The sequence below is a fragment of the Amia ocellicauda genome, chromosome 5, assembly GCF_036373705.1.
Source record: "Amia ocellicauda isolate fAmiCal2 chromosome 5, fAmiCal2.hap1, whole genome shotgun sequence".
Classification (NCBI taxonomy): Eukaryota; Metazoa; Chordata; class Actinopteri; order Amiiformes; family Amiidae; genus Amia; species Amia ocellicauda.
The window spans coordinates 42658685-42670994 of NC_089854.1; the positions used below are offsets into that span (position 1 = coordinate 42658685).

General features: G+C 39.0%; 1 protein-coding gene across 1 annotated transcript; it reads left to right on the plus strand.

Annotated features, from left to right (window-relative positions):
- Positions 1-1372: 1372 nt before the first annotated feature.
- ovch1 (ovochymase 1) lies at positions 1373-12215 on the plus strand. The gene is made up of 13 exons (XM_066705729.1): positions 1373-1613; positions 1788-1934; positions 2702-2885; positions 3369-3444; positions 3748-3937; positions 4147-4289; positions 6220-6376; positions 6911-6961; positions 8109-8328; positions 8855-9006; positions 9304-9402; positions 9666-9799; positions 12001-12215. Exons 1-13 carry the CDS (start codon positions 1556-1558, stop codon positions 12160-12162), a joined length of 1773 nt encoding a protein of 590 aa, XP_066561826.1. The 5' UTR covers positions 1373-1555; the 3' UTR covers positions 12163-12215.
- Positions 12216-12310: the final 95 nt, after the last annotated feature.

Genomic DNA, 12310 nt, shown 5'->3' on the forward strand with positions numbered 1-12310 from the left:
GTATTTATTCGTCTGCAGAGGCTACAAGTTTTTCAGGTCTGTGTGTCGCATAACTCGCTCCCTGGCTAATCCAATATGATTAAATTCTTCAAACCTGGTACACTTATACCCATGTCTGATTTTTATTATCTAAGCTTCATTACCTAAAGGTCTCAGACACCATTTCAAACTTTAAAGAGTACTAATATATTCAGTATCTTGGATTTTAAACTAACATTGTATTTCTAAGCAGCCCTTATTCAGTGTGATTTAGTTTACATTAGAAACATTACAAAAGTACAGTAATCCAATTGGTACAAAATACAGTAAGCATACATCCTAGTACAATGAGGTAACCAGTGTGGATGAAATGAAGTACTAGGTAAGTGGTGTTTTTTTTTTTTTGCATCCATCAAAGTATGAACAGCACATATCACTAGGAATGTGACTGTGTTTGAAAATAGTGTTGGTTTCCCCTATATAATTATGTATACAACATGACTACCAGGTTTCTGATCAGAAGTTGACATGTGGTACGTGAAGTGATAATGGGAGATATGCAAATATTTTAGTGTGCTGTAACTTCTGTGGCAATCCTTTCATTTTAATGGTGAGAAGGAGTGGTCTACGGTAGGAGCCCTTGACAAAAAGTATAGATACAGTAAAGTACAGTTAATAACGGGGTAAAACCAATACTGTTCAGTGTCACAACCCTAGAGTACAACCAATCAAATTTAGTATGCAATTTAGTGCATGTCTAAGTACCGTATAGTGGAAGAATGGGTTCGAACTAATTCTCTGATTACAACGTATCGTTATTCTGCGATTAACACTCATTAATATATACAATCACAAAAATGAAGCGAAATATGATCAAATAGTAGTACTAAAATATAATAAACAAAACGTTAATTTTGATTGCATTATACGTAGGATTATCTCACAATCTACTCGGAGACCAAATCGGCGCTACCTAATTACACAAGTAATTGAAATCGGGTGTTTTTTTTAATATTCATCCATCCATCTCCAACGCGCATTTGATCACTGAGCCCGGACGTTGTTTTAAATCAGAGGTTCCAACCGAGCTCCCAATTACTTAATTGAAACTTAATTTAACTTACAATTTGTTTGCATTTGACAATTGTATAACTGATAAAAAATGGTTCCTCAATAGGTACCTTATACAATTTCAATAAATCAACCAACCAATCAGTTAAATGTTTATTGTCCCCAAAGGGGAATCGACCTTAACAACATACAACATACAACTTTATATTTAAAACCCCTACTGTTTAAAATAATTAAAAGGACATTTGTTAAATTAAGAGTTCAATTAAGTAATTGAGAGCTCAGTTAAAAAAAAACAGCAGGGCAGCCGGGGGTCCTCCAGGACCAGGGTTGGGAACCCCTGTTTTAAATTATTCTTTGTATGAAAATAGAAATATATTAAAAATAATAATAATAATAATAAAAACTAAAAATTGGCGTTCATTTTAATTTGAATTGATAAACAGTGTTTCTGGCTGTGTCTTGAAAACTACACTCAAGGTTTCGCTTTGGACTGCGATCCAGGATGTTGGTGGTTAATCTGTGCATAGTGTGCTGTTTGGTGTGTCGGGAGATGCGACTCAGTAAGAACCATATACTTAATTGTTTAACAGAACATGCGCTTCTTAATTGATCTGTATGTATTTATTAGATGTGTTTGTCATTTTCTTTTCTAGTGTAGTATTTTACCTGAAAATCTTGTTGACATTTTAATTTGGATATATTTTCTTGTTGAAACCAGACTGTTTTCCTTTCAGTTCACACCAGGCAAGACTTGTCACCAGAGCAGAATAATGAAAATAAACTACTGAGGTTGTTCACCCCAAAACGCCACCTCAGAAAAGCTAGTGCGATCGACCAACCAGACTGTACTACTTTGACCAATGAACACAACCGCATTCAGGGCAAGTGTACTTGTATAACTTTTTTGGGGAGAAGAAGATCAGTTTTGATCATAACGGGGGTGGGGTGGGGTGTAGTATTGAACGAGCTCTTGTAGACCTCTTTCATTGAGCTACATTGTAGTTAACACCAGTTTACCAAGAATACACATTTTAACCTGTGCTATAAAAAATACACAACACAGTTCCTTAAATTATAGGTGAACTCCTGCATACACGCACAACTATTTTTAATTAATATCACGAGTTTGATTTTCATCTTTTAATTGCTACATTCTAACTTCACCTCAATCCAGCAGGCTTTGAAAGCATGACATTCAAGACTGTGACAAATGACCTCCGACCTATCTAGCAGTTTTCTTCATCTGTTGAATCTCGGCAGCTTAAATTGGGGTTATCAGATCAACTGCAGGCTGATGCCCATTAAACATCAAGTGCTGAATAAATTCCATGCTTGCTGTTTGATTGTGACAGCACCAAAGAGCTGAATTATCATTAACATTATTCTGCACAGAGTGGAACAGCCTGCTGCTTGTTAAACCTGAAATTAAACTGATCAAACTGCAGTGAAATGAGGGCCTTATTTATGCATCCTGAAAAGCTCCTACGTTCCTGTATTCTTGAGTACCCTGTGTATATTTCCCACAACCACCCTAACATTCCTCCAAATAGAGTGGGTAATGAACAGGTTTTATATACTAGGCAGGTGTTGTGTGTTTGTGTTTCGTATTGCCACTGTTAACATTACTCCAGTGTGAGTGTTTTTACAGGTATCACAGGGGTGCGTAATTTCATGCCCGATCAGAGTGGCCAGAATCGTATTTTGGGAGGACAGGAGGCCATGGCTCACTCGTGGCCGTGGCAGGTGGTTCTCAGGGCTGTCACAACACCTGTCTGCGGAGGAGCCATAATTAACCGCTACTGGGTCCTCTCAGCTTCACATTGCTTCAGATTGTGAGTGGCTATGTATTTATTTATTTCATATTGGGGGTTTTGGTACAATATGTGTCTCCTCTAACTGTTGCTCATTTTATTTTTGTTGCTTTTCTGTAGTCCATAAGTATCCAATTAGAATCAGTCCTGTATTACTGTACTCAATCATTAAGTTCTTCTGAATACAATTACATTTCTCATTCCAGCCATGGCCAATGCATCTGAACAACTTCTTGCCGAGTTGAAACCAAAAAAATATTCCCAAAAATGACAGGACGTCAAAAAGAGCCAGAACCTGTTTATTAGAATGTTTTTTTTTCTTAAATAAATCATACATTTATGTATTATTTAATATCACTTTTTTTAATGTATTTATTTACACAGACTATTTTGTGTGTGTTTGGCTCTCTGTGTGTTTATTGGTTTGCTTTGGCTGTAGAGCTCAGTCCTCAGATGGTGAGGAGTTTTGATTAGAGAGGCACATATATCTATTTTCAATCTTAGGTACCGTAACCCTGTATTTTGGAAAGTCCTGGCTGGAAAACATGACCTTGATGATTCTGAAGAGGAATGCCAGCAGGTAATAACAGGCTGTTTGTTTCCATTTGTGCAGGTACTACACACTTTACTCAGTTGCTCCCTGACTACTGTGTAGTGGTGTGTACAAATAGTCTCTTGACTACTGAATCTATATAGTGTGGGAAATGCTATTGAATTAAATGTGCATTATCAAAGTTTTCCGTTTTAAAAAGATCCTCATAATGACTTTATTTTCCTTTATCATGCGTTACAATGAAATTGACACTTTTTTTTGGGATTGTACAACAGTTAATCTATCTCACAATCATTTTATGTTTTGTTTGTGTGTTTTTTTCCATGACAGATTGTTGGAATTGACAGAATTGTTCTGCATGAAGGTTATGTTAAGAAAACCCATGAAAATGACATTGCCCTCTTGAAACTGAAGGAACCTCTGGTTTTCAATCTCTGCGTGAGACCAATTTTCCTGCCAACCCAAGAGTTAAAATTCCCCAGGAAATGTGCGGTGACTGGATGGGGCACAACAAGTGAAAGTATGTTTTTTTTGTTTAACTGTGTGTCTGGGCTAAAATCCCTGACTTATTTGATTTTAATTATCTCGGATTGTATCGTGTTTTTCTGTTGTATATTTCTAAATCTTAAGATTGGGAAAAATAGTGCACAATGTAGTGTATATCAGATTTCAACACATTTAGGGTCTATGTAGGCACCTAGCAGAATAATGGTGTGCTTTAAATTGTAGGTGGCCCACGAGCCTGGAGACTACAGGAAGTCAACATCACAGTCATTGATTCAGACACCTGTAACTGGCAATTCTACAATGGCAAGGTCACAGATTCCATGATTTGTGCTGGAGAGCCTACTGGGGGTAAAGATGCCTGTCAGGTAGGGAGGAGACAGACATACATTTCAAAGGCCTGCATTTGTACGAGTTTCACAACATTACCTCGAAACAAAGACGACAAACGGCATCAACATATATAATACATGAGAGTCTCAGTCCTGTCCTTCCAGTCCAGTCCAGTCCAGTAATTCCACTTACGAATGTTTTGATACTAACCTCTAGCTTAGCAATGCTCTGGTGAACATGGATACAATTTACACCACAGCTAAAATAAATAAATAACAAGAGAACAAATTGTCAGTTGAAAGGTTTTATTAAATATTATTGCGATTCTGAAGCCTCGCTAAGAGGTCTGGGCCTTAGTGATGCAGTAATGTAGGTGCAGTGTGGCGTGGGAGGTCTGCATGTTACCTGAAATGTTACAAACTGTGAAATAACTGAAAAGCTCTACAGGAATTATTACCCAGCTGGAATTACAATGCATTTTATAAGAATAATATTAAGTTATATATGAAGTGGGCTGTAGCCTATAGCCTTAGTCCGGTGCCGGGCAGGGCTGTGGCTCACCGCTGAGAGCTCCAGCTCGGGACAGCAGCTCTGTACAGCGGTGTTGGGCTGCGTGTTGGCAGTCCGAACCCCCGCCTGTGCATCACATTCATTATCTTCTTTCAAATAATTTAATTTAATAACATCGTACACGATTGTCTTGAGTTTATTTCTCCAACTTTGTTCCCCATCTTTTTTCGTTGCAATGGGTACCAACTTCTCTGGGGATGATTCCAAGATAGTTCCGTACTAGCTAGTGTACAACTTCATATGCAGCTCCATACTAACTCTGCAAGTTCATTGCAATTTTATTTTCATTTAATTAATATTATTGGCATCATATCGTTTTTGTGCTAAAGTAATATTAATAATTCAAGGAGAGTTTATAATTCCTTTATTCCACCTGGCCCCTGAACAACAGACTGCGAGCTTCTGTTCCAACTCCCCCGGTGGTGCTGCGGGTCTGGCCACTCTTCAGTCTGACCACAGAGGCGCCTAGAAGAACATTAGCTTTAACATCATGAAGGTGTTTTAGTAAAATATTATAACAATATCGTTGTTGTGCTTATATAAATATTATAACCATAAACCACATCATATGTGGTCCTCACTTCTGCTGACAGTTATCTTTCCTGACAGTAGCGCATCTCTCACGCTGACCATCCACTTCCCCAGTGATAAAAGGTGCCAGTTTTTACAATTGTTTAGATTGTATTGAACCCACTTTTGAAAACCAATTTGAAGCCCAGCTTTTGGGGAACCAACAGAAAACGGCTATCCCCAAAAACCAGCCAACATGGTAGAGAACGACCGCCACCATCTCCGCCTGGGACTCGATCTGGATTCTCATGGAGAGGCCAGGGGCCACAGGAACTAGGTACTCTAAGTGGCGAGTCCTTTGGGTTGGAAGCTAATCTCAGCCCGCTGAGCCGCCACGCCAGCAGAGAGAGCCGCGCCTCTTTCCCTGGGTCGAGCTCGTCCTCATTAGCCTCTAATGAGTGCATTGGCCTCTAATTGGTGCCCCCAGTCGGACAGCAGCACAGGCGGCTCCGTGCATCTCTGATGTCTTGCTGTCGGTGTGACTGTGCAGAAGGCAGACAGCCATGACCTCAGAGGCGCAGGTGCGATTCAGTCAGGTCAGTGAGGGACTCGTTTGTGCTTTGTCACTTGGACCCATATTGTTCAATCAAGGCACACTTCAGTACTATGTCCTGGTGGTAATGGTGCCCATCAAACAAACTAATAAAACAACACATGACTTATCTTCCACTGCTGCAACAACATAGGGAGACTTTATCCCTAGCTTTTAACGATCCTGCTTCTGCAACCTTAACCTATTCAAATGCCAACTACAGTTATGTTTCATTACTAGATGTGTCAGAATGCATTTCCATCACGATGCTTTGATATTTATTATCCCTTCAGGGGGACTCTGGAGGACCAATGTCTTGTGAAAATGAAGAGCATACATTTGAACTCAGTGGTGTAGTTAGCTGGGGTGTTGGTTGTGGACGACCTGATAAGCCGGGAGTTTACACTAATGTTCTCCACTTTGTAGAGTGGATCAAAACAAATATGCAAGGTGAGTGAAAATGGCCGTTCTTTCTTTTTTTCTTTTTTTTAAATAGAATTTTTCCTGATTTTCAATGTTTGAAAATTTTAATTTAAATAAAAAAATAATAATCCCTTGGTTAAAAACAATTATTAGAATCAGCTGTGGATGTTTTAAAATGTTTTTTAAATATACATTTTACTTTACTGTATATTGTAACATGTATTCCAATGTTTTTAGTATAGGTGTTTTAATTGGAAAACAAAAAGATCTCATTCCCCTGATTAAGGCTTATATTTACGCTACACATCACAAATGACTAAATCTTATGGAAACCGCTAGATAGAATGTCTGCCCAGAAAAATATATTCCCTCCTTAATTTATTATGTATTTTTTACATTTTAGAGAATAAAAGCAATTTATCTTTAGACCCAGAGGTTGAGGATCAATACTGAATATCGACAGGCTTGAAAGGGTGCAGTATGTATAAACCAGTACAAACTAAAATGGTCTGGGTAGATTCTGAGGCTGTGTAATTATACATTTAATCTGTGTTGGTACAGGTGGCTCTGTGGATCCCTTTGACAGCTGTGAAGGTTTACCCTCATCTAACGGTAGGAGTCCCAACCGATGGCTTTAGTTCTGTAATCTGGTATATCAAGTCTTATACAACACTGGGTATTACAGTACATATATACTTGATTCAGATCTGCATAAGCAAAATGTGCATTAGCTTGTGGTGGGTGAAACTTTCTTTTAATTTATGTTTATTATTATTATTATTATTATTTTTTTTTTTTTTTTATTATTATTATTTTTTTTTTCTTGGCAGACACCCTTATCCAAGGCGACTTACAGCATAAAATACAGTTATGTAAAGGCATCAATCAATACAAATTAAATTTAACTAAAACATAGCAATTCAAAATAATACATTTTACAACTTCCAATTTACAATTTACACAAGTACAGTAAGTGAGGTCCTAAATCCTGTACGGTGAAAGCTAAGTGCTGTCAAGATGTAGGGTCACAGTCAAGGGCTACGGGAAAGGGAGCAAGGAGGAAAACAATCAAAAACACAAGAAGCATAATAAAACTGTGAAGTGCTATCTAGCAGGGATAGAGGACTAATATTACAAGTGCTGTCGGAAAAGATGCGTCTTGAGTAAGCGCCGGAATGAGGTCAAGGACTCTGCTGTTTTGACTTCGGTGGGCAGGTCGTTCCACCATTTAGGATTCAGGGATGAGAAGGAGCGACTCTGGAGGAAGGGGAGTGGAGAGGAGGTAGAGTTAGCCTTCTGGCACTGGAGGAGTGCAGTGGTCTGGAGGGGATGTATGGAGAGATGAGTGTCAAATTAACTTGAAAGACCACTGCTTTCCAGGAAGTTTGAAAATGTATCTTTCTATGAACTAAACTAGTGAATTGCAGCCTACTGTCTCCTTCTCTTATGACTTTGGAATAATGGTTTGCATCATCTACAGCTAAACTCCTGAATTTGTCTAAATTAAAACTCTGCTGGACAAAATGCATACAGGCCTATAAGTGATTTACTATTCTGTAAGATTACAGTGCTGTAAAGACCTGCAACATGGGCAAGAATAGTGTTATTACTGAAGCAGAAGTCAAAGCATTTAAATCTTGTTGCTCAAATGTTGAAAAATTGCATTTGTCCATCTGTCAATCACTTCTTTTGAGTGGTGGGACTGATTGCACTTTTAAATTGGTTTCATAATCTGTTACATCCCATTGCCCCCATCCAGCTGTCTGTGGAACCGGCAGCACCGAGCCTTGTGGACTGAACTCTGGATTGGCAAAGGTGATTCTGTCAGACGAGGGACAGACTGTGGTAGAAAATGTGTCCGAAGCATGCGAGAATTCCTGGCCCTGGCTGGTTAGCCTGCAGCATGATGGGGAACATTGCTGCACTGGGACACTCATTGATCCTGGCTGGGTGCTGGCCAGAAGACACTGCAGTTGCAGGTACATCACTGCTGGTCAGGCCACCTCCCAAACCAAACCTCTCCAAATGTATTTATTATTGAAGAATACACTTTTTATGTGGAAATTTCACCTATTGTTTTGACAACATGATCAAACTGTATCCATCTTATTGATTCTGAACGTGGATTTGAGGGTGACGTCATATTGGGAACCTGCATTTCACTGAGATAGTTACTTTAAAAGCTCATCATGTCATTCTTTCTTGCCAGTAATGGGTCTTGATCAAGTAATGGTTAAAGGAATCCTCAAATAGGCCAATGAATATCGGAAGCCCTGCTTTAATCTATCTGTAATTTTCAAATGGGGAAAAATGAAGCTGGTCGTATTTCCATGTTCTTCTTTTGTCACACAGTGACATTGGGGTTAGTATTGGATATTATCAGGGTTCTGCAATTGTTGTTGTTGTTGTTGTTGTTATTATTGTTTATTTGATCAAATGTATGTTTTAATAGAAAATGGGAATTTCATCTATCATAATTCCATCGCTATTTTTTGTTATTTTCAGTTCCATTACAGCTGTAGTTCTGGGAACATATGACTTTAAAATGCCAGGACAAAGCATCCCAGTGAGTGACAACATCAGCCCATTAGACAGCACTGGCACCCATCCCCTTAATGACCTGACCCTCATCCGCCTGCAGACTCCTCCCATATTAGGTACAAAGCAGATGCCTCACTACATGGATTAAAATGTCTTTGTGCAATTCTGTTATTTTAATGGCTGGCAAAATAGTGGCTGCAGTGCAGATGTTTTAGAAATTAAGTCTATTTCTGAGTTGACCAGAGTTATCAGAGAATAATCATAATTATGTACTCCTTTTTTTAAGAGATTGGATTTATGCAGCTGTTTCACAACTGCAAACTATTAATGCCCACTGATTGGCACTTATTACTTATGCATAGTATTTTTTTCTTTTAATGCAGTTTTCTTTTTTCTCCTCTCTTCCTTCAAAGATGGGTCTGTAATCCCAGTCTGCCTGCCTGATGACAGTGTTATTTTGGATGACACCTGGTCTTGTCTAACAGTAGGGTGGGGGTCCAGCAACTATACTAGTGAGTGAGCATTTAACAAACTTTCCTTTTCAGGAAAAAAAAAAAATCTCCTTGTCATGTTTTATTTTCTATATTGGGATTGATAAGCAGGTATGTCTGGTGTTTGCTGTTCATGTCTGCTCTATTCCATTTTTACACCATTTTACACATCCCAGATCTGAATCAATTAGAAATATAAATTGTTGTAATATCTATATGTCAAGGGACTTATGTATTTATTATTTAATGTTGGCCTCAATTTGTCTTTATCTTTCTGTTTTCAGTGTATAATGAATCAAATATTCTGCATCAAGCCAACCTTGAGATGGTTAACACAAGCTCTTGTGCAGCAAGCTGGGGGGAAGACATTCTTGAAATACATGTATGTGCAGGAGCTGCTGGTTCTGAGTCTTGCATGGTATGATCTTGGTTTTTAGACTGTCATAACTTTAGTGCACAGTGTTTAAACCTAGGTGACCCATCTTAATAGTTTGAAATTAGGCCAGATATTTGAATGTACCATTTATCATGATCTAATCTCTAACTGCTGATAACCCCGAATAAATAGTACAAATATTAACTTAGTTATCCATACACCCTTGTCAGATTTAGCAACTTTTAGTTTAATAGCCATCAATAACTTTTATTTATGGATGAATACCACAGGAGTAACACATGTACAGTGAGGGAAAAAAGTATTTGATCCCCTGCTGATTTTGTATGTTTGCCCACTGACAAAGAAATTATCAGTCTATAATTTTAATGGTAGGTGTATTTTAACAGTGAGAGACAGAATAACAACAACAAAAAAACAGAAAAATGCATTTCAAAAAAGTTATAAATTGATTTGCATGTTAATGAGAGAAATAAGTATTTGATCCCCTATCAATCCGCAAGATTTCTGGCTCCCAGGTGTCTTTTATACAGGTAACGAGCTGAGATTAGGAGCACTCTCTTAAAGGGAGTGCTCCTAATCTCAGCTCGTTACCTGTATAAAAGACAACTATCCACAGAAGCAATCAGTCAATCAGATTCCAAACTCTCCACCATGGCCAAGACCAAAGAGCTGTCCAAGGATGTCAGGGACAAGATTGTAGACCTACACAAGGCTGGAATGGGCTACAAGACCATCGCCAAGCAGCTTGGTGAGAAGGTGACAACAGTTGGTGCGATTATTCGCAAATGGAAGAAACACAAAATAACTGTCAGTCTCCCTCGGTCTGGGGCTCATGCAAGATCTCACCTCGTGGAGTTTCAATGATCATGAGAACGGTGAGGAATCAGCCCAGAACTACACGGGAGGATCTTGTTAATGATCTCAAGGCAGCTGGGACCATAGTCACCAAGAAAACAATTGGTAACGCACTACGCCGTGAAGGACTGAAATCCTGCAGTGCCCGCAAGGTCCCCCTGCTCAAGAAAGCACATGTACAGGCCCATCTGAAGTTTGCCAATGAACATCTGAATGATTCAGAGGAGAACTAGGTGAAAGTGTTGTGGTCAGATGAGACCAAAATCAAGCTCTTTGGCATCAACTCAACTTGCCGTGTTTAGAGGAGGAGGAATGACCCCAAGAACACCGTCCCCACCGTCAAACATGGAGGTGGAAACATTATGCTTTGGGGGTGTTTTTCTGCTAAGGGGACAGGACAACTGCACCGCATCAAAGGGACGATGGACGGGGCCATGAACCGTCAAATCTTGGGTGAGAACCTCCTTCCCTCAGCCAGGACATTGAAAATGGGTCATGGATGGGTATTCCAGCATGACAATGACCCAAAACACACAGCCAAGGCAACAAAGGAGTGACTCAAGAAGAAGCACATTAAGGTCCTGGAGTGGCCTAGCCAGTCTCCAGACCTTAATCCCATAGAAAATCTGTGGAGGGAGCTGAAGGTTCGAGTTGCCAAACGTCAGCCTCGAAACCTTAATGACTTGGAGAGGATCTGCAAAGAGGAGTGGGACAAAATCCCTCTTGAGATGTGTGCAAACCTGGTGGCCAACTACAAGAAACGTCTGACCTCTGTGATTGCCAACAAGGGTTTTGCCACCAAGTACTAAGTTGAAGGGGTCAAATACTTATTTCCCTCATTAACATGCAAATCAATGTATAGCTTTTTTGAAATGCGTTTTTCTGGATGGTTTTGTTGTTATTCTGTCTCTCACTGTTAAAATACACCTACCATTAAAATTATAGACTGATCATTTCTTTGTATGTGGGCAAACGTACAAAATCAGCAGGGGATCAAATACTTTCCCCCCCCCACTGTATAACAGGGTTAGAAATAGTTATATATTAAGTTTGGAGTTATACACATGTGTATATATGGGATCCTTAAACAGTTATTACTCTAGTTCACATTGTCATACATCAGCATCAGAGCTCAATGGAAATGCAGGAGGCATTCATATGTTATTTTATTTATAAAGGTTTCATCCTTTAATTCTTTAAGAATTGGCGCCCATAAAGTGTTGTTTTTTCAGTCAGGTTTAATCATGTGAAGTGTTTAATTATAGAGGTAAATCCATTCAGTGTCTGATATTGTACATTATATTAGGTTTGCATTGTCAGCAACACTATTTGAATGCTATATTTGACTCTCTCTTTCCCCCCACAAGGGAATTTCTGGAGGGCCTCTTATTTGCCAAAAAGACGGTGTGTTTTCCCTGTTTGGCGTCCTAACCTGGGGCAGCGAGATTTGCAATGCAGACAAGCCAGCCATCTACACTATGGTGTCTGCCTATATACCGTGGATAAACGACGTCATTCATTATGTTTAAAAACTGTACAGTTATTTATATCACATTTTTTAAATAAAGATGTTCATCATATACATCGTTTTTCTGGTCTTATTCTTAAAAATAAATAAACGTATGTTAACCCACTACATTTAATGCATTTTCTAGCGCAGCAATCATAACCCTCTAA